At 39.1% G+C, this 23961-nt stretch overlaps 1 protein-coding gene across 2 annotated transcripts in view; it reads left to right on the plus strand.

The window, feature by feature from the left end:
- PLXDC2 (plexin domain containing 2) overlaps positions 1-23961 on the plus strand; it is a 469249-nt gene that overhangs the window by 176665 nt on the left and 268623 nt on the right. For both annotated transcript variants that reach the window (XM_055296706.2, XM_055296707.2), the window contains one exon: positions 3345-3556. In XM_055296706.2, the coding sequence (XP_055152681.2) occupies positions 3345-3556 (212 nt within the window). The remainder of the gene's footprint in view (positions 1-3344; positions 3557-23961) is intronic.

Here is a 23961-nt window from a genome sequence, read left to right on the forward strand (position 1 = left end):
TGGGATCAAAATCTAACTCAGTTTCATACTTTTCAGTCTTGATGAGCCATGTACTACCGAATTATGAACATATAATAGGATTTCCTCTATGCACGACCAGGTAACCATGTTTATTCATGACATAACCAGAGAGAAAGAATTCAGTTAAAATGCCAACCAAAAGAAGCAACCAAAAGGATATTCATGGATGCCAGGCCCTAAAGCTCACAAATGTTCTCATTAGAAAACCCCTCAGGTTTTTCCTGAGATCCTGTTTACTCTTTGCAAACACAATTAGAGCAAGCAAGAGGTCTGTTTTCCAAGTTTGAGGTAGCAAATTCTAGGAGGCACAGAGATGGAGGTTTGTCAACATTTGACTGTAACAGCTGTCAATAGTGACAGCAAGCGAGGGATACAAAATCATAAAACGCTGCCAAACAGTGGGGGAAAAAATCAAACCTCAGCTGTCTGGAGACCAAACCTTATAAGTGCTAGAGTAAGGATATATGCTTGTCTCATACCTGTCTGCTCAATTTACTGTTTCCTAATAATCTTACTAAAGGATGAGCTTGAATGTTCCGTACAAAAACAAGAGTTTGACACATTCATCAGACTTCTCAGATTTCAACTTAAGTGGGAAATAGAGACTTTTTCGTTTCTAAGTTTTGGAGCTCCTTTTCATTTGTTCTCTAGAGAAGGAAGGCAGGAAGAAAAATAGGAAAGCGAATTTGAGAAAGTTTAGAAGTAGAATCCCATGCAGAAGACTCCTCCCGTATTAGGCATTCCGTTTACTTTCTGTTCTGTGCCAGGATCCCAGAAGCTAATTTAAAAGGGGAGGGAAGGTGCTAATGGGTATTCCAGAAAGTTCTGTTTTGTCCTATGTTATAAATATCTAAAAAATTGTAAGAATTAATATCAAGGAGGAAGAAGTAACACTTATTTAAAAGAAACCAAGAGCTGCTTTGAAATTCTGTTTTGAAGATTTTAATGAAGAAAAATCCTTTGAAGTTGTAGGTGTTTTTTTTTTTTTTTTTCTGATTTACATTTTGAAAGACAGGCCTCTGGTTGACACTCTTCCCTTAGTGTGTATGTTTTTTAAATACCATTTTTTTTTTTTAATCTGGAATCATTTAATCTGTTCTCTACATGATGTTTGCTACCATTTCTTATCTAGGTTGACATTCTAACAAGGATCCTGCATGGGCTTTCAGTGGTTCCTACATGACTCTTTGTATTTGCGTAGCTATGTCAGGGGTGTAATTTGCTAAGAGCTACTATAGCAAATGCAAGGAAAATGCAGGTATCTGACATTGACCTAAGTGTTGTGCTAGGAGGTCTTATCTGGTTGTCGTAAAGTTTTATTGCTTACCTGGGTTATAAGCTGCCTGGTATATTTTTGGTAATGAAGCAGGATATATAAATAAAGCAACTAAAATTGCTTTATGTAGCTTTGCCTAAAACCATAGGTCTTAGAGCCCGACACATTCTCAGGAAAAGCTGTCTGCTTTTGCAGACAGGATATTTTCATTCCCATTTAAAATATAGAATAACAAAAGCACGGAGACTTTTTTAGAATTATGCCGGATCATACAACCAGCAAACCTATTGGAAAGAATTCCAGCCCAAGAGTCCTGGATTTTTCCTTGCACAGTAGTTTTTTCATTACTTAATTTTGCTTGGTCCAATGATGCTTGCTCCAGAAAGACTGTCAACAATTCATTCGTCCACTCATTCAGTCAGTCAATAAACACATTTTGAGTACTATCCAATGGCCAGTAGGAACAACAGTGTTATAAAAATAGATATTTTCTACCGTGATGGTGACAATACTGCTTAGATGTGCTTATTAAACACTTAATGTATGGAGGGCAGGAGGGTGTCCACACTCAGCCCTTTATGTACATGAGTTTGTTTTTTCTTTTCTTCAGCCTCTAACAATTCAATAAAATGAGCATAATGCTACATTTCTCTTGCTCTTGGGTTTCTCCCTGTGGAGTTTTGGCTACTTTGGTCTCTGTGGTCCTTTTGAGCTCTAACATTCTGTGAGCTCAAGGAAAGGTCTAGATGGCAGACGTCACGGTAGTGTTTCTCTCTGGCATGAGACAAGCATATATCCTTACTCTATGCATCAAAACATCAGACAATAAGAGATCTTTTAAGTGTACTGTGAAACCAAATAATATCCTCTCTGTCTAGAAGATTTACTAGCACCTTTCTGAGTTGAAAAGGAGGTAGTTTAGGTAATTATGCCTGTGATAGGTAGTGGTAATCTTAAGTTAGTTATTAGAGTTCTAAGTAGCTCCATCAATATATTATAAGCTGCATTAAATACATTTTGGTTTCTTAGAATGTTCTTGTACCAAGGGGAACATAATGGCTATAATTAAATCACTGCTCTCTTCTGCCTTTTTGAACCCATATCTTGCCAGTTCTAAAACCTGTCCATTCATATCTTTTAGTAATAGTTGGGTGAAAGAAGGCTGTTCTTGTTCAGAAACTGAGTTTCCAATACTTGTGGCATGCCTTCCCCTGCTGACCTACCGAAATGAAAGACGAGGAGCAATGATTACATCTCATTTTTTCCTCCTTGAGTAGCAGGATGAGCTGGGTCAGCAAGGCCAGTACCTGCAGATGACTTTAAAATGCCTTTGTGATTTGATCTCCTTGCCTTCCCATCCTTTTCTATAAGTGCCCATCACTGTCATCCTTTAGAACCTGACGAGATTTCAAGTTGAGAAGGATACAGATGAGCAAAAGTGCGGTGATGACTCCTGAGGGTCTTACTTATTAGATGGGTCAGATAATGAACCAAGACTGGCTTGTAAGCTACAAGGTGGTTTCACCCATTTACACGAAGACAATTTCATGTATTATTTAACCCGTTCATATACACTGGTGTCTCTTTGCTGTCCAGCATGACTCAAGTGAAATAAATATAAGCTTACAAGTTAATGAGGTCTGACTTTTATTTTCAAAATAATCTGACAGTCACTTGCTTTCATCCTTTTGTTTGGATTCTAGCTTGCTTTCTCAGAACAGCTAGAGAATGTTTATGAAGTGTGCGTGTGGAGGGGGCGAGGGAAGGGAATAAAAATGCATTGCTTCAGGGCTGCACATCTGTTTTTAAAAACTCTGCAAGATCTGCCCATTAACCATTGTCACAACTCCTGGTGTTTCCTGCAATTGCATTCCAATCGGAGATGTTCGTACCAGCTCAAGATATTACAAGTAAACAGATTTAACTGCTATAAGTTAGTTTCCTATTCTCGTGCCTCACAGAATTCTTTTTTCTTCTCGAGCCGATAGCACGTGCATGTATGGTACACATAATGAGTCGTAACACATTTTCTTTCTTTTTCAAACAGATTGGCAGTATGGAGTTGCTCAGGCCTTCCCTCACACAGAGGAGGAGGTGGAAGTCGATTCACAGGCATACAGCCACAGGTGGAAAAGAAATTTGGACTTTCTCAAGGCGGTAGACACGAACCGAGCAAGCGTCGGCCAAGACTCTCCTGAGCCCAGAAGCTTCACAGACCTGCTGCTGGATGATGGGCAGGACAATAACACTCAAATCGAGGTAGATAAATAATCTGGGTAATTGAAATGGATTAATGAATATATTTCACGTAGGTGCCCAACTTTTATATATACACATAAGTTGTCTCTTCATCTCAATCTGGAACTTTTGGGTTTCTTTTAAAGAACAATTTAATTCATTAATAAATATAATAGCTAAGCCACTTTACCCTCCATTAATTCATTTACAGACAAACATAGGCTTGGTGTGGTGATGACAGTGAGCAGTGAGGCAACAATAGTGTGCCTGCTCTCGAGGAATTCATTGTGTACGAACATTTTTTTTTTTTTTTTTTTTTTAGATGGAGCCTCACTCTTGTCACACAGGCTGGAGTGCAGCGGCACAGTCTCAGCTCACTGCAACCTCTGCTTCCTGGGTTCAAACAATTATTCTGCCTTAGCCTCCTGAGTAGCTGGGACTACAGGCACATGCCACCACACTTGGCTATTTTTTGTATTTTTAGTAGAGATGGCATTTCACCATGTTGGCCAGGCTGGTCTGGAACTCCTGACCTTAAGTGATCCACCCACGAAGGCCTCCCAAAGTGCTGGGATTACAGGCGTGAGCCACCTCACCTGACCCTATGTAAGAGCATCTAAGTATCATAAGCAAATCATCCCAGGGCCATGTGATATGTACAATAAAAGTATGCAGGCTGTAGTGTGGCATGAAGGAGAGTGTGATGAAACTGCTTGGGATTGAGAGTTGGGGTGTTGTCAAAGAGGCTTAGCCTAGAACTGGACATTTAGGTGGGGGCTTAACAGATTGAGAGGAGTTCACCTAATTGATGAACTGTTGATGGGAAGAGGGAGGGGCACGCTAGGCAGAGTAAATTTCCTCTGCAGTGTGGCTGAGGTGTAAAATGACATCTCCAGGACTGTCTCATAGGGTGACCACTGGTTCCAGCGGCTTGGGGCCGAGAGGTTTTCTGGAACGTAGGATGGCTTCCAGTGTTAAATATGGAACAGTTCTAGACAAACTGGGATGATTGGTCTCTCTGACTATGAGTTATTCTTTATTATGGTTGGAGCTATGAAGCGGAGGGAGGAGAATGGTCAGAGAAAAGTTTGTTAAGTACAGACATTTGCAGAGGGTGCATTTTAGGCAGATTTCAGGTTTGCTCAAAGGCCTCAAAGGTGGTGTTATTTCTTAAGTTTCTGTAGTCCTTAGCGCTGCAAATCACAAAATACGATCTTGTTTGTAAACTAGGTACAACAGAAACAAGCAAGTAAACTTGGGCAAAAAAGCAAAGACCACCCAGATGAGAACAAACAGAGGTGATTTATCCAGTTTGCTCGGGGACGGCTTCGGCTGCCATCACTTGTTTTCAGCAGAGATATAAAGACAGGCCGGGGAGTGGGAAGGTTTTTGGTGAAAAATAGAAGGTTCAGATGCACTCTGATCAGAGGCTGTTGGCATGGCAAACCTGGAAGTGGGCTAATTAGAAACAGCATGTTTGTTTGTTTGTTTTGAGACTGAGTTTCATTCTATCACTCAGGCTGGAGTGCAGTGGCATGATCTCGGCTCACTGCAACCTCTGCCTCCCGGATTCAAGCCATTCTCCTGCCTCAGCCTCCTGAGTAGCTGGGATTACAGGTGTGCACCACCACACCCGGCTAATTTTTGTATTTTTAGTAGAGACGGGGTTTCACCATGTTGGCCACGTTGGTCTTGAACTCCTGACCTCAAGTGATCCACCTGCCTTGGCCTCCTAAAGTGCTTGGATTAAAGGCATGAGCCACCGCACCTGGCAAGAAACAGCATCTTATATTATTAGTTTGAGGAACATCTTTGGCTTTTGATGGTTGGTCTTGAGAGTGATGTGAAGACAAAGAAATAGAGAAGCTCTCAGTTACTAAGGAAGTCCTGACCTTTCCGGGCTGACTACTGCCAAGGCTGTGGTGTGGCTTCCTGAACTGGCTGCTGGAGAGGTTGCATCAGAGTTCTATAGTCACGTACAGTCTGCTCATTGCATGCTGGTACATTCTCTCTCAACCTGAAGTTTCAGTTCGTACTTTCTCTGAGCTGACAGGCTTATGATTTTTAAGAACCAGGCAGCATTCTTTTTACTGCAGCACAATCCCTGAAATACTCATTATTTAAGAAAAAGAACTCAGCTTCCTGAAGCAGATACTACCTAGTCCTGCAAATAGTATCAAGGCATCATTTTGTTCCCTCACAGTGAGAGAAATCTTCAGAAGATCTGAAGTATAGGCTGTGTGAATTCAGTATATTTGAAAAATATAGCAATTTCTCAAACCCCGCTCCATGGCATTAGCTATTATGCGGCCATGGTGTTCGCAGGCTGCCCCAGCCAAGTCCCTTACCAGGCAATGGTCGATGTGTCAGGAGCAGAAGCCTTATGATATCTATAAGAGGCTATTCTGACTCCTGCAGAGTGGCCTGCTATTTTGGCAATGATGATGTTATAGCAACTTGGGGTAGGCAACATAATTCTTCCCGGAGCCACTCTTTAGCTGGGGTGCAGCATCAAGAAAGGAGAACTGAATAGAAGCAGAGGCGTTTACTCTCTGCCCAGAACTAGGACTCGATGGATATTGAAAGGGAACAACATATACCTATTTAGCTAAAAGCTCAGACTTCACCATGATGAAATGCACAAAATCTGCACTCATACCCCCTAAGTATGTAAAGATTTTTAAATTTCTTTAAAAAAGGAAAGAGAAGAACACAGATTCTAAGAACTCTGTGATCTCTCCTGTGGGGTGCTGAATTTTCTTAACACAGATTCTGAGAACTCCGTGATCTCTCTCGTGGAGTGCTGAATTTTCTTAATCATTTATAAAGTAAGAAATCTCTTTAATTGGAGGTATATTAACACTCCTGAAAATACAATCCCAGTGGTTACTGTAGCTGTAATTTTGTGATTCAGCCAATTTTTCTACTTTTTACCTTAACAGAGGGAGACCACTAAGTGTCAGTAGTTTTGAATCAGTAAAAAGAGGGCAGAAGGATGGCCCCATGGACTGTTTGGTGGGTACTCACCCAGGGCTAAGATCGGCCAGGTACTGTGTGGATGCTATCTTGTTTGGTCCACAGCAGCCTCGAAAGATTTGTGTCCCCATATTTTCTGGGCAATTTCAATGATTTTTTTACATGAGGGCAATTTCAGATTTAGGTTTTAGTATTTTCCTAAGGTCTCCCATTAATGAGTATTCAAACCCAGCTGGTATTCAAATGCAAGCTTTGCCACGCTCACAAGGTTGATCCTTTAGGCTTGACGTTACTCTTTCTAGCCAAAGGAAAGACAAATGACACTTGAATTATGTAATGATTTTGAACAGCAGCAGCCCCTGAGTATCCATATGAGGGTAGTTGTGGGGCTTCAGTCTGGCTCATAAAAGACTTGTCTTGAAGCCAGAGTTGCATACTAAGAACACTGCTTTTATTTCAAGATTCATTTATTTTGATGGGGTTCTGGGGATTGACAGAGATCACTGGGATCTAAAGCCCCTCAAGTAGCTCCTTGGCACTGCCACTAGTTTCGGAAACAAAAATCTACCTCTGAAAGTTTGGAAAGTGTACTAGGCCATTTTTGCCTTCCTTTAAAGAAATACTGAGACTGGGTAATTCATAAAGAGAAGAGGCTGATTTAGCTCACGGTTCTGTAGGCCGTACAGGAAGCATAGCTCCAGCATCTGCTTGGCTTCTGGTGTGGCCTCAGGAAGGTTTCAGTCATGGCAGGAGGTGAAGCGGGAGCAGGCATGTCACATGAAGAGGGCAGGAACAGGAGAGAGTGAGGGGCATGGTGCCGCACATTTTCAAACAACCAGATCTCTCCTCAACTCACTCATCACCAAGGGGATGGCACTAAGCCATTCATGAGGGATCTGCCCCCATGATTCAGACACCTCTACATTTCCAAATGAGATTTGGAAGGGACAAATGTACAAACCATATCAGAAAGTTTTACTCATCCTGGCTCTTGAAATGGTATTTGTGGGCCAGGCGCAGTGGCTCACACCTGTAATCCCAGCACTTTGGTAGGCCGAGGTGGGTGGATCACCTGAAGTCAGGAGTTTGAGATCAGCCTGGCCAACATGGTGAAACGTCGTCTCTACTAAAAATACAAAAATTAGCCAGGCGTGCTGGCAAGCGCCTGTAATCCCAGCTGCTCAGGAGGCTGAGGATGAGAACTGCATGAGCCCGGGAGGTGGAGGTTGCAGTGAGCCGAGATTCCGCTACTGCACTCCCACCTGGGCGACAGAGCGAGACTCAGTCTAAGAAAAACAAAAAAAAGGTAAGAAAGGTGTTTGTGAACACAGTTGCATCACTTTTGGGGAAAATAGTTTTGCCCCATTGTTAAACAGAACTAAGAAAGAAACCAAATGGTTATAAAGTGAATACTCTGTGCCTGGCATTGTTACAAGATCTTGCTTATCTTTTTGGTTTGTATTGCTAAATACAAACAATGAGCTAGAAAGACTCTGTGTGCTTTTTTCCTTTAGATGCTTTCAAACTCAGTTTCAGGGATCAGAATTATTTTGTCTCGTAGCCCTGGCTGCAGTAGTGACTGTTAAAATTATGTGTATCACAGTGAGACAAAAACCACCCAGAATGGTATTCCTCAGATGTTCTCCTCATTTTTTTTTCATTGTCTCGACTTTATGTTCTACTTTCACTTAAATAAAACAACAACAACAACAAAAACCCCAAACCAAAACAAGACAATAGCATGTTTACTATTTTGACACAAAGGCTGTTATTCTCTTCACTTGATGCTTGGTGACAGTATTTTTTCTGGCTCTTCACAAGAACAGATAATGGAAGGATTGTAAAACTTGGTATCCCAGTTAAAGAATTCTTCCAGTTAAGGTTTTGTTGTTGTTATTGTTTTCATTTTCTAATATTCTTCCCATGGACATATAAAATCTCTAGAAGCCAACTGTATATCCTGTTGAATAAGCGGGGACCCAACAGATGGCAAATGCCGCTGTTGATGTGAATGTTGATTTCTGTGAGACCTTTCTTCTTGTATTTCCTTTGTTCATTCATACGGACATATTACCACTTAGCCAGGTGAGAAGTAGAGTACCTTCTGCTGATGTGTAGGTATTAAAAATGAGGTGTCGGGAAACAGTCACTGCATGCGCTACTTTGTATAATTATTTTGGGAATATAAAGGCTTACAGGGCTTTCAGGCAGGATTGGATTCCAGTCATGATTTGGCTTTTTTGGGGCAGCCTTCAATGAATTCCACAACCTCAGGGACACATGTGTAAATGAGCAGGGCAAGCGTCTTCCCCTGGAAGCTGGCCACCTTCCCATTATCTGGCATGAAGCTCTCGTAGCAATGATAGCACCTCATAGGATGGAGAGTGCTTCAGCAGTGTTGGCTGAAATTACTGATGCTTCATAAAGCTCAGTTTCACCAGCCTATTGCTGTAGAATAGTGTTGGTCACTTACAGTTCTTCACTTTATAGAAATCAGTCTCAAAGTCCTTTGTGACATGCTAGACCAAATATGTGGTTTTGAATGCTTATTCACATGCAATATTTGGAAGTGTCATATTCCCACTCTTGGGACATTGAAAGTGTTTATTAAAAGGACTGTACTGTGTGATTTTTGCCTTGATTCAAAAGCCACTGGATGACTGAAGAAGGGAGGTTTTAAAAATAGGGCTTATGGATCATAATAGTATAGTTTCATGATCAAAAGTGACTCAGAGATTGGGAGCTAGGCCAATGCCTCTGAAACTTTAACAAGCTTACAAATCACCTGGGAATCTGGTTAAAATGCACATTCTGATTTCTTAGTTCTAGGCTGGAGCTGGTCTGATATTCTGTTTCTAATAAGGTCTCAGGTGATATAGTTGTGGGTAGGCAATAGGCCACACTTTGGGTTGCAAGGATTTAGCTATTAGTTTTGAGAGCAGAAATCTTAGATTGAATTTAGGTGCCTGCCAACAGTATGTTTCATGGAATTCTCATTCTGGTACCTAATTAAAGATTTCAGTTGTATCCAGCAACTGTTGTATTATTCATGTGCATTAAAGTTCACGTCTGAGGAAAGTACAGTCAAGAATGATCAATCAATATGTGTGATAGATTTAGCTAAAAAGTAGAGATAAACAGTTTGTCTCTTAAATCCATATCTAAAAACTCTCTTTGATCTTCAGCTATCACACGTACACTGCCAGTCGTATTGGCACCTTATTTTTACACATTGTACAATACGTTTCTTTAAAAATTTTACCAGTTGCTAATTGCTGTACACAAGGTCATTGTGTGGGCTCCAATAGCTGATTGCAGCCTTTAACTAGAAAATCTATTTGAGAGGAAATAAGTCACCAGCAAATACTTCATCTAAAAAAAGAATGTAGGCCAGGCATGGTGGCTTACGCCTGTAATCCCGGCACTTTGGGAGGCCGAGGCAGGTGGATCACTTGAGGTCAGGATTTCAAGACCAGCCTGGCTAACATAGTGAAACCCTGTCTCTACTAAAAGTACAAAATCAGCCAGGCATGGTGGTGTGTGTTGTAGTCCCAGCTACTCGAGAGGCTGAGGCAGGAGAATTGCTTGAACCTGGGAGGCGGAGATTGCAGTGAGCCGAGATCATGTCACGACACTCCAGCCTGGGCGATGAAAGTGAAACTCCATCTCAAAAAAATAAAAATAAAAAATGTGATTGTGCTGATGATTATTTTATGAAGAAAAAGCAAATTTTGTAATGTTGATGTGGACAGAATCTCCATGTTATGTTTGTAGTATAGAGATGATGTGGTTTGGCTGTGTCCCCACCCAAATCTCTTTTTGAGTTGTATAGCTCCCATAATTCCCATGTCTTGTGGGAAAGACCCAGTGGGAAATCACTGAATCATAGAGGCAGGCTCTTCCCATACTGTTCTCATGATGGTGAACAAGTCTCTTGAGATCGGATGGTTTCATAAAGCAGAGTTTCCCTGCCTGTCGCCATGCAAGACATGACTTTGCTCCTCTTTCACCTTCTGCCATGATTGTCAGGCCTCTCCAGCCATGTGGAATTGTGAGTCCATTGAACCTCTTTTTCTTTATAAATTACCCAGCCTCCGGTATGTCTTTATCAGCAGCTTGAGAACGAACCAATACAAGAGAGCACATTGGATTATCCTTAGATGTGGAAAATCTTACTCCTTGTCTATATTTTAAGCCTAAGGAAGCTCACTCAATTTCAGAGGTCTGACAGTTACAATAATGAATATAACTATAAAGGAGTAGTAAGACATCATCCCATTTCACAGAAATAGAGTGATAAAATTTTGCAGAATGCTGCTATGCTGGTTCTGTCCTTACACTACTATTGTGCTCAGTGAATTCTTGGAATAAAACACTTATGTACAAGAAGAATGTGATAGTGTAGATTTTTGACATTTTTCAAAAGAAAGTATCCTTTGGTATTGAACAGTCCTTTCACTATATTTATTACGAATGTGAAAATCTGATGGAGTTTTTGTGTGTGAAATATTTCCTTTTGGGGGGATCTTAAACTGGTAGATGTTTAACATGTGGCGGCAACATCAGAAAATTGTGCAAAGGGAAGGCAAAGATTAATCCTGAAGAAGTGCACATCTTGGACATCAAAGTGAATTGAAATCTTCCAAATGCTTGTAGGTGTCAGGTTGGCTTCCACAGAAGATGAGAATGAAAGCATGTGAAAGCATGCAATTGAAAAGGAGAAATATCTCGTAGGTTCATGAACAGGCAGAAGGAGCCCTTTGTTCTGTGGAGAGGCAGGATTAATGCAGTGATGAGGTGTCATCTGAACCAAGTCACGAAGAAAGTGTTGGAAGATAGCCAGGTGTCAAGGTCATACTAGATAGCGTGTTTTACACAGATAACCAGGAGCAAGATTTTAAACTTCATTGTGTATGACACTAACTAAGATGTTTGGAATTTATCAGGAAGGTACTTGGAAACTGCTATACAATATTAAATACGGAAAGGCAAGTTTGCATTGATGCTCCTACCTGATTGCTATGGGAACTGAATCAGAAATCCCAAATCTAGGAGTGAAAAGATGAGTTAAATTTAGATTAGAATTGTTGTGGTGTGACATGAGATAGTGATTAGGGGAAGGGCTATGGATGAGCAAATGAATTTCAGAAATATTTAGATTTCTACTTATTCATTTAAATTGATCAATATTGGTGAAATTGTGCCCGACCTTCTGTTCCTTGCTTGATTCTGAAGGTTAATTGTAGGTCTCTGCCATTGCCTTTCCTGGCAGAGTGGCCTGATGCTACCTTGACAGCCCCTATCTAATGTGGGTTGAGAACTAGCCTTGTTTCTTCCACTCTGTGTTGCCAAAGGTTGTGTGTTAACTCACAGCAAAATCTATTTCAATCTTTTCTGTTTGAGTTATTTGCAAAAACACATGGATTTTAAACTTCTGATTTTCTCCCGTTCATTTTCTTTTAGCATATTGATGAGGACTTTACTTTGCAAAGAAGAAAGTGTACCGAAAATAGTAAATCAGACAGAAGTGATATCTGCAATTATTGCTCACCCTCTAAAAAGATAATGAGGATTAAAATAGAGTATCATATATCTTGCTCAATTATAGATTATTCTTAGCTTGACATGTCAGCTCTTTATTGAAATAAAAATGGAAAAAGATCCATAACTGTCCTTCAAAGAGTTCCATGAAGAATAACTGAATTTTCTCTTTGATGCTTCAGTGTTAGCTAATTGAGTTTACTTATAGCCATGGCATGAAAATAGTCTTTAGAATGATACATGCAGGTTGTAAAATTATTAACTGCATTAGTCATATAATTTATTTTCAGAACAAAAATTATGTTTCAGGGTGAATAATATTCTTGCATTCTCCATGTTCAAAGAGAAATGTCATATTTAATCTCCCCATTCCCCAAGGGATCCTAAGATTAATTATATGGTCATCACATCAAGTTCTTTCTACTTTAATTCCATAGCCATCCATGAGGACTTTAATATATCCTTACTCTGCATTAAATAGTGACAGTGATAGGTGAATTCGAATATAGAGAATGCCAGGTAACAGTTAATCAGCTGACTTTCTATTTTATCATTTTGCAAACATATTTCTCTTCTTTGCCTATACTAATTTCCAAGAGGACATATCAAATATACTCAGATGAAAATTATTATTTTCAATATGAAAATTATAGTTCAGCCCAATGTCATAGGTCTAAATATTTGTCTAGCTGATTTTTAAAAATCATGTTAAAATTAGTTGTTTTGGTAGTTCAGAATATGTCCATTCTTTATATGTTGAACAAAGGGCTCAGGATGAAGGAGCAAGTGGCCATTGGGTATGGGCTGGAACTCAGGAGCAGGGAGGTCAGAAGATGCAGGAGGCCTCCGTTCTCCTGGTGGCTCATGGAGAGGTGTGCTGGGGCCAGAGTGCAGCTGGATGCACCCACAGAGGGACAGTACTCCTGGGAGGGATTTCTTTGCTCTCCCAAGCATGGGAGGGGGATTGTACAGGGAAATTCACATTTGAGGATCCCACACCATATGGTCCAGGCTTAACTGCCAGCAGTTTAGCAAAGTATGAAAAATGTCATCCACCAGCGCCTAGATTGGGGTTACCAGGTCTCAAGGAATATTGAATTCAGCTCAGCTCGTGTCCCTGTGGGGACCATAACTCATCTTCTCGGCTATCTGTTTTCCTGGCAATAAGGAGAGAGCTTCTGGGATCATTCACTGGGCAATCCCATTCCATATCAATGGATTAGACCTTAAAGACTATGTTTTCTTCCTGTGATTTTCAGAATCACAAATGGAATAATGAATTGATTATAGCTCAAAGGCTAAATAAATCTGACTTGGCACAGACATGCTGATAGCATTATTTTTATTACTGCATCTGGGGGAACATCAGAGCCACTACTTATTTCCATGAAGATCTGTAGTATGATGAATCCACTCTGTCTGTGAACTTATATAATCTTTACAAGGACTAATGCCAGTTGGGTACACGAATCACAGTGAATCTTTGCCGTTTATTTTATCGTACAAATTAATGTGTACTCAATGATTTAGCACCAATTCACTGAAAACATAAAAGATGACAGTGTCTGATAAACAGTGATGTTCTGTAATTGTATGTGGCAACCAGGATTTTCTATGAACCTTCCCCAAAAATGTCTCATGTGTCTTTGTCAAATATTGTGACTTAGATGGAAACACTATTAGGTCGACACATCGATAGGCCATTACAAATAGAGGAGGCATTTAATTTTTTCTCTGTTTATCTAAACATATGTATGAAAAGTTGTGTTTCTAGTTTTAAGCAATGATGTATAATACACTCTGCTAAATATTCAGGGAGTTATACTTCACCTTGTATTTCTGAAGCAGATCTAAGATAGATAAGGGGATAAGGGTCTCTCTCTCTCTCTCTCTCTTTTTTCTTAGATAGAGTCTTGCTGTGTTGCCCAGGCTGGAGTGCAGTGGCGTGATCTTGGCTTACTGCAACCTCCACCTCCCAGGTTCAAGCGATTCTCCTGCTTCAGCCTCCTGAGGAGCTGGGATTACTGTGCTACCACCACACCCAGCTTTTTTTTTTTTTTTTTTTTTTTTTTTGTATTTTCAGTAGAGATGGGGTTTTGCCATGTTGGCCAGGCTGGTCTCATACTCCTGACCTCAGGTGATCCATCCACCTCAGCCTCCCAAAGTGCTGGGATTACAAGTGTCAGCCACCGCATCTGGCCTGATAAGAGTCTCTTTATAAAAATATTTGCGTGTCTAATCCATACATTGCTTTTGTGTTTGTGGTAGAAATATTTGCTAATGTGTCACTCTATGCTCTGTTAAAGAAGGCATCAAGTACTCAAATGTTCAAGAAAAGATGGTAACACTTAGAATGAAAAGAGACTGCCTTAGTTTTCTTTTTGTGTTTCCCTGAAAGAAAGCACTTCTGTTCATGCCCGAGCAATGCAGAGATGTCTGAATCTGTCTAGAAACAAAAGCACTGAACTTGGCAGCCTTTGGGAACAGTTGTTTTGAGTTATTTTCTGTATGTTATTTCAAGCTTTAGCTATTAAATTGAAGTAATAGTTTGGAATCCATTGCACTGAATTGAATGAATGCAATAAACAATTATGGCTGGAACTACTTCACTTTTACAAGTAATTTCTAACTCTTTTGTAAACTTTATATATTTATGCAGTCTCTAGCTTAAAGAGCAAAGCTATATAAATCACTAATATTCACCTTTTAGATAATATCTACAGATCTGTCCCTATCAATCTGTTCATCTATCTACCTACATACCTACCTATCTATTTACCTGCCTACCTAGCATCTATCTCTTTTATTTTGAATTCACAGTGCGGTTCCTATTTGTGCCTAAAACAATTTGAAAGAAAAACTTACAAAGCAAACTTTAATTAATATTGTTTAAATTTTTTAAATTCACATATTATATCACCTCTTATTAAGGAAGTCTTTTAGGTACTTCCAAAACTGAAGATGTTTTATTTCATGACAGGATTTTTTGCCTAAAAATAATGCTGCCTGATCTTTTGTGGTTTAATGAAAATTTTTATAATTTTCAAAGATGAATGCATTGATTTGGATTTTCAGATTTTTTCCTAAGAACATTTAGGTTATAATATTCTTCCTTTTTATAAGATTATAGTGCTTTGAACAGTGTTCATTATTTGAATGGAAATCTTTACTTGTTCTGTCATTTAAAACTACTATAGAGTAAAAGCTAATTTAAAATTCTATGCTCTGAAAATGTTTACAAGATATCTCACCAAACCTTCCCAAAGAGCCGAAAACAATTCATTTGTCCATTGTAAAGAGGATTATAGAATTATCTGTTATCTTAAAAACCAGGTATAAATGATCATCTTCTTTTTCTTTAACATATTTTAATAAAAAATGACTTATCTTCCTCTGTCCACTGAGTAATCAGATACTGCTTTATTTCTGTTACAAGTAACTGAAGTTAATCTTCATCAGAATAGAAGAGTGTCACATTCAAATGGGAGAAATGTAGTTAAATAAGGCTTTGTAAGGAAACAACTATGAATAAATATAGAAATGTGCTAGAACAAAATTATAAGTATTCATTAGAAATTTTTCTCATGTTACCAATTGTACCAGATGACAGTAAAATTATCTCCTAAAGGCAAACACACTTTCTAGAGAAATCTTTTACATTCACTATTCCTCACAACTCTAAGGAAAGTAATGTTTTCTATCATGTGCCTAAGGAAGTAAAATGATTTAATACATTCAGAAGTCTTCCTTCCTTCCCTCCCTCCCTTGTTTCCTTCCTTCCTTCCTTCCTTCCTTCCTTCCTTCCTTCCTTCCTTCCTTCCTTCCTTCCTTTCTTCCTTCCTTCCCTCCTTCCCTCCTCTCTCCCTCTCTCTCTCCTTCATTCCTTTTTTCCTTCCTTCCTTCCTTCCTTCCCCCCATTTTCCTCCCTTCCTTCTCCCCACCTACCTCCTTCCTTCCTTCCTTCTTTCTTTCCTTCCTTCCTTTCTTTGTCTCTCTTTCTTTCTTTCTCTCTTTCTCTCTTTCTGTCATCAACCCATCCAAGGTAAATCTGTTTATTTCAGGAGACCTTCTTGAAGCAGCTATAGCTCAGTTACTTATTGGTCCATAAGTAACTAAAATGGAAATTAAAATTACTTTTGCCATGAGAGTCAAAATGTTATTTTGCTCCCTTGAATAAGTTTGTTATGGTTTGAGCAGATTTAGAATGTATTTAATAGGCTTTGTTCAGATAGTTTTATCGCTGAACAATAATTATAACGGCCATTTCAAGGATTTTAAAAAATTTTGCCTTGTCCATGTGTATCTCTTACCTTGTTAGTAAAGAGAGAATGTGATATATTCTGCACAAAATCAAAGTCATTTGCATAAAAGGACAAAAGAAAAAAAAACTCTGTTTTTATCTTTTCCTTAAGGACAATGTTGAAACATTTCAAAGGGAACTTTTTTTTCAGTTAGTGATCACTGGTGAATGCAAATTACAGTAAATGGTAAATGGCTGTCTCACTGTTCCTCCTGATTTTCTATTGACTTTTTAAATGTCGGTCAGAAAGAATCGAGGAAGAGAAAATTATTTCCAACTTTGAAGCAGTCCGTGAGATAAAGCCAGGAGTGAGTTGACAGCAGGGAATCAGAATCTGGGACAAATATTAATTTTCTCACTTTACTCCATTTTATTCCAACAGAGCTTTCCCCCAGTCATCCTCTCTCTGCTCCATGGCTACCTTATCAATGTATCATTGTATTCCTTTGGGCTGCAGTTGCAAAATTAGGAACTCAAGAACTTGACATTGTCAGCAGTGCTTTTAAAAATCCTTATGTCTAGGCAAGGTTGGAATATACTGAAATGTTTCTTTTTTCAAAGACTCTAAAGAGAAATTTGGTAATTTGTATGTGTGTGCATGTGTCTGTGTGTTTGTGTGTGAATTTGTGTATGTTTGTACGCGTATGTATGTGCATACTCAACGTGTGTGCATTATTTCAAAGGATTTTAATTAAAAATGACTTTTGTGGGAGAAATTAATGGTGGCTTGGATAGCCCTTGTACATGATACTTATTGTCCTCTTCAATTAGATGTTATTTCACTGAGCATTACAATCAATATAAACTACACAGGTGCATGGAAGGCTGGCCAAGACTCCATTTGCTCCACTGAATTCCTTAAACTTTATATGCTCTCTAGTTTGTGACTCTGGAAGACAAGGAAGAGAGATAATGAAAAGAGACCAAGTATAATCGATTAAAAAAAAAACCAGAGATCAGAAATTATGAAAAGGTAGAGAGAGGATACGATGGTGAACCCAACATTCTGGGCACCATGAATGGCAATCTCCAATCCTCTCATCCTCATTGGCCTCCTTCCAATACAAGCACATAAATCCCCATGAGCCTTGTCCACTTTGGTTTGTTCCAACCATTGTGTTCACTCTGCTTTCTTATTGGCAAATTTGCCCTCTCAACCAAGTATTTCTTTTTACTAAGAACTCATATACTAGTAACGACTTCTGTAGTCTGAAACCATTCCCCATGTCACCATTACGGCAAAGCCATCACGAGTATAAAGTACATTCTCTTCTGAAATAAGTGAAAGGGCCTCTCTATTTAAATCAAGGTTTGGCAAATGAAACCCTCTGGATGCCGCTCCAAACCAAGAAGCCATGAAGTGACTGGACTGTTTCAAAAGACCAAGTCTGGGGAAAATGTAACTCAGATTGGAATCTCCTTGAGAAAAGAAACAACACTGGGTACTTTGCTCATGTTCATAAAGCATCCATTGATTTGAAGCTACTTGTATGGATATAGGGAAAGTAGTGTTTAACTGAGGGTTAGATATAAAACCAAAAAGGATAGAGAGACTACTTCCTTTCTGACCAAGAAAACCAAGACCCATTTGTGGTTTGGACTGGAAGTAAAATGGAGTCCATGTGACAAGAAGTAGAACTAGGTTGCTAACAAAAGCCAGACATTTTTACTTGACCATTTCCACACTAAAATGAATAGTGAAGTAGAATATGTGATTATAGCTTTGCCACTGGGATTCTTTGTCTAGCAGTAGATTTGTTTTCACACTCAAATTATCTGAGTACCATTTTCTTCTGCAAAAGAATACATTGATGAAAAACAGAGGAAAGTAAGGTAGTTACAGAGGAACTGAGAAAGTGTTTACCTGGTAGCCCTGGTGTCAAAATCTGTCTACTCTCAGGCACAGGACAGTGCTTAGTACCTTCTGGAAACCACCCTTGTCTACTATAGTCCTCGTTAACCTATCCTGATCAAAGCTCAAGCTACCTGCACATATTTTCTTCTTCCTCCTTCTCCTGTGTCTTGGATTAGTTACAGACTTGAGGCTGTCCACATACAAAATGAGAGTCAGAGGAAGCAGTGCTTATATTAGCAGCCTCACTCCTTGCAAAATACTGGAACACAGCAAAGTGAAACCACCAGCAGTTTCCAAAGACAATGAGGGGGCTTACAGGGAAAGCATCTTCTTGGCTTTAGCGCACTGCAGCTTCTGTTCCACATTGGTCATTTTGCTTCCGAGGTGGCTGTTTTTACCTACTTTGCTGATTTCCTCTCTAATTTCTCTCCTAGGCAATCACAAATTGAAATGCTGCAAAGCACACGTGCCTGGAGAAAGAGAGAGGCAGAGAGAGATAAATAGAGAGAACAGAGAAACACCTTACTGATTCCGATCGGTGTCATTGATGACAGACAACCTGAAGCCACTGCTGTGAATCTTAAACTGCCCTCCCTGAGTGCTGATTGGGCTTTATCAGTAGGGAGCAGGCATCACAGTGCTTCTAGAGGGGCAGGGGCCACTGGGCAGCTAGGTAGAAGAGAGGGAACAAGGCTGATCAAAACATGGGACCCTTCCAGGGTTATGCACCCATTTTGCTCCTTGTAGACTCATTCATGCCCCCCTCAGGTTCCTTTCATTTGGTAATCCATCTCTTAACCTCCTCAGAGTATCAAGAAATACCTGTTTCCAAGTTCCCCTGCGATGCGATCAATCTGAAATTTCTCTTTCCATCTTCCTGAAGTATGTATCTGCCTAGTTCTCACACGAAGAAATCGAATTCCAGTTTTAAACAGGGCTCTATTAACCACTATTTTAGATTGATTACTCCCTTTGCCCTCACATAGACTTCCTCCGAACAGAATTCAACCGAACAAATAGTAGAGGAGGTTTCCACTTCCTCAATGACTAGCACATACCAAATTTGTTTTCCTGAGTTCGTGAAAGTTAACTTGACTAGAGTTCTAAGGATTTCAAACTCTTCAGTTCCATATTTCTTTTTCATTCTCATATTTAAAGATGATCACTGCACTTAGATTTGATGAGCAAATTCAAGTGGCCTTGGAGTCATGCGGGTAAATAGTTCCGGTGTTAAAAGAAGGAGAAGGACAGAAGACCACGTAGCATGAGTTATCTTAAGAGATTTTCTCTCTGGATGCAAGAAAACAGTGGGGCGTGGGGACCATCTCTCCAATGGGCCCCCAGTTGCTATTGCTAGTGTACACCATACAAATGACTTATCACCTTCCTGATGTAATCTTACTAGGCTGTCTCTCCAGAAAACCTTTTATTCCGGATTCTAGGAGACACTTCACTGCTCTCTACCTGTTTTCCCCATACTATGTTGAGTTGAAATCAGTAAGATATATGATTCTTGGTTATATATGCCAGACTTCTTCTCTACTGTTCTCCTATACTTATTTTATGTAAGCACTATACAGATGAAATACTTCCTTTTGCTTCTATTAAAAATAAATCTTTAAAAATAAGAAATGGAAGATAGTTTTAGAGCTCTCATCTCCACTAGTGATTTTGAAGAGCGTTTCCAAGATCATGTTCATATTTCTCTGAAATATTAGTTTTTGAAATTGCAGTCACAGGAAATTTACTGCTTGCTCATAATTGGTTTACTACTCCAAGTTTTCAAAAGTATTTAAACATATGGAGAAAAAAGCTCACATCTACTATTAATTGCATGTAAATATTGTCATTTAAACAGTGACATTTCTTCATGTAATCATTTTTTTCTTCTTTTTTTAATACTGAAACATTTTAGACTTGCCAGCAAGACTTTAGAAAGTCAACATATTTGAAACATTGGCAAAAGATTCAATTTTTAATAAGACAGGAGCTGTTCTATGGTGATTACTAGTTTACTAAAAATAAACAAATGGGGTTGAATTGTAGGATCGTATGAACACCACATATGTGGATCGAGTATATATAAGATCGCTATAACTATTTCTAAATTGTCTGTAGATTTGAAGGGAAAAAAAAAAGAATGATGCTCAGCTAAATAAAAAGGAATGAAACTTGGCTGGACATGAGGCCTTATGCCTGTGATCCCAGCACTTTGGGAGGCCAAGGCGAGAGGATCCCTTTAGCCCAGGAGTTCAAGACCAGCTAGGATAACACAGAGAGACAACCTATCAATTTAAGAAAAAAAATTTTAAATAATGAAGCTCAACCAAATAAAAAAGAATGAAAACCAAATTGCTGACTGTTTTAGGGGCAAACTTTGACTCCAATAACTGGTAGAATTTCTTCTCATGATTACAACAATTTCTACAGATATAGCTAGCTGATATCTTACACAAGACACTGGTTTTTGAGGTGTGATGAAGTAACTCGGTCCAGTGTAGATTGAGAAATTACAGGCAAGGCCAGGGTCAGGACCCACATCTTCCATTTGTAGCTACTGATTTTAGCAGACCCTTTCCCCTGCACCCCCACATTGCACCTTTTCTGCTGGTTCCTGGTAATTGAGGCCTGGTGCTATGAACTGAATTTTATCCACTTAAATTCATGTGTTGAAGCCCTAGCCCCCACTGTGACTGTATATACAGATAGGGATTTTAGGAGGCAATTAAGTTAATGAGGTCGTAAGGATGGAGTCCTAATCTGATAGGATTGGTGGGCTTATAAAAAGAGAGAGAAAAAGACATCCCTTTCCATTCACACGCATTGAGGAAAGGCCATGTGAGGACACAGTGAGAAAGTGGCCGTCTGAAGACTAGGAAGAGAGTCCTCACAAGAACCTGATTATGTTGGCACCTTGACACTGAACTTCCAGCCTCTAAAAATTGTGAGATAATGAATTTATGTTGGTTAAGTCATCTAGTCGATGGTATTTTGCTATGGCCACTAAGCTGCCATGGCAGCACAGGCATATTGAGACTATATGTGTGGAAAAATGTTCTATTACACAACATTTTTCCAAAAGGGATCCTCACGAAACTTCCATCCGTTGAAGACCTAACCTGCCAATCTGATCTTAGCTATGAATGTAGGGTACTTTTTAAAAAAGAAAACAAAAATCTCTCTTCTTTTCTTTCTTTTTTTACTTTTTCTTTTTTCTTTTGAGGCAGGGCTTGCTCTGTCTGCCTAGTGCAATCAGAGCTCACTAGAGCCTTGAATTTCTGGGCTCAGGTGATCCTCCTGCCTTAGCCTCTGAAAAGGTGGGACTGTAAGCACATGGCACCACACCCAGCTATTTTCTTTTCTTTTTTTTTTTTAGAGAGAGAACGTCTTGCTACATTACCCAGGCTGGTCTTGAACTCCCAGCCTCAAACAATCCCCCTGCCTCAGCCACCCAAATCACCTTTTTATTAAAAGAGAATACAACTCCTCTTGAATCCTGTGACTGGCTGCATGGATAGCTGACAATACCAGACTCCTAGTACATCTTCACTCCCGGTTCCTCATGGTCCATTTCTCAGTGAACTCGTGATCATTTATCTCCTAGAGGAAAGAAGCCACTTTAATTTTCCAGACTATACAGTTTCTCTTTCTTCATTCATATGGAATCCCTCTGGTTATGGTGCTGGAGAGATTTCGTAACCACCTGTATATATGTATCTCTGTTCATGAGATAGATATATGTATATAAATGTATTCATATATATATGTGTATCTCTGTTCGTCATCTATTATTTGTAAACACTATACCTTAATGTTCTTAAAGTTTTAGGCTATTTTTGAAACTGATTTGGGTAGCTAAATCCTTTACATCTCTAACATATTTTGCATATATCAACAGAACTACTCATAATTGCATATATTATTCAATAAACATTAATGCCTGATGAGAAAATTGAACATCAATTAGCAGTCCTTTTTTTCCTCATACCCAAGATAATCCTATTTAGAATGAGATATTGCATAAGATAAATAGTGTCCTAAGAGTTCTGACCCAAATAACAGAGGACAAGCCAGAAATAAGATCTAGAAAGGAAAGGTAAAGGAGAAGACAAAAAGTAATCTGAGGCTTTTTGGAAAATTCAGACTAATTTCCTGTTATTTCTTGTCTGAATAGCAAGCTATTGGTCACAGTTTACTTCCAGAACTATTTTTAAACATCACTAAACAATATAGTATACAGTTAAGCATAGTGACAATGATGTCAGATATTATAAAATACATTTTTTATCCATACGTAGGAAACATTTGCACATTCTCAAAAGCCTTTGCTCAAAATCTTCTTATGGTAATTTTATCCTGTTTGTTTGTTTGTTTGTTTTTGGTTTTGTTTTGTTTTAGCATATAGTTACCTCCATTTTATTTTTATTTTTATTTTTTAATTTTATTTTAAGTTCTGGGTTACATGTGCAGAACGTGCAGGTTTGTTACTTAGGTGTATACATGCCACGGTGGTTTGCTGCACCTGTCAATCTGTCATCTAGGTTTTCAGCCCTGCATGCATTAGGTATTTGTCCTAATGCTTCCCCTCCCCTTGGCAGGCCCTGGTGTAATTTTATCCTGTTTTAAGTGAGAAAATTCCGTTTTAGACATCTTAATTGATTAAATTGTTTTACAATTCTTAGCCAAATTTTTCATCCACAGATTATTCACATATTAATCCTCATCCTGACCTCTGTACCCAATAAGGCCACCCCCTCTTGTCTTTCTGTGGTCTCTTCCCCATTCATTTCTCAAATGACACAAACCTCACTCATGCTGATCTTTCTCTTCCAGTCACATTTTATTTTGTAGACATCTGCTTAAAATGTTGAACTTACAATTGTACTGAGCAAGAATGTATCATGGAACTGTATTTAGCAGCAGACTAGCAGTGATGCCTCATTTACTCTCGGATTCTCCTCTATACATCTATTTATCAACTGTCGTCTAGAATTTCAGAGTGCACTTTTTTACACGTTAAAGCAATAAGGTTCTTAGATTGTGTTAATCTATTTATTCATTCAACAACTCTTTCATGAGTGCTAGTTGCCAGTATTTTTCAGTAAATGAAGCAGATACAAATGGAGTCTTCTTGGAACTTACAGTCTAGTGGGGTTGTATAGAAATAAAGTAAATAAATCTATAATTATAAATATGAAGAAAGAAAATGAGTGCAGAGACATGGGTTATTAGTTGAGGGTGAGAAAGGCCTTCTAAGATAGCATGGTTGAGAAGATTTGTCAGAAAGGCTGAGGTCAGAGCCCAGAGGTCCTTGAAAGCCACATGAGGGAATTTGCATTTCTTTGGAACCTGATGTATTCCGTGGCCATTATTTGTATCATGGGTAGCTTGATCCTCAGAGCACCTCACAGGCTGCTTTCTAGAATAAGGATTAGAAGACTAGAAACATGTGAACAAACTCCCTCCTCTACACACTTCGACACATTCACTGTGGGTCCTTTTGCTTGCACGATAGCATCCCCGCCTCCTATAGGTAACCCGAATGAGCTTAGGAGTTCTTGAAGGCCCTGTACCAAAGCAAAGAGATGTGATGCACATGCAAATAGTCATTTGCTATGTTCATCATTATTGTTATTGGGATGAGGGAGTTGTGAATTTGAAGATGAAAATCTTGCAAATTTCCTAGAGTTTTTGTGAATAAAATATGTTAAGACTTGGCAGAGTGTGAGAAATACTCTGGACCTTAGCTCTGCA

This window comes from Symphalangus syndactylus, chromosome 10, assembly GCF_028878055.3.
Source record: "Symphalangus syndactylus isolate Jambi chromosome 10, NHGRI_mSymSyn1-v2.1_pri, whole genome shotgun sequence".
Taxonomy (NCBI): Eukaryota; Metazoa; Chordata; class Mammalia; order Primates; family Hylobatidae; genus Symphalangus; species Symphalangus syndactylus.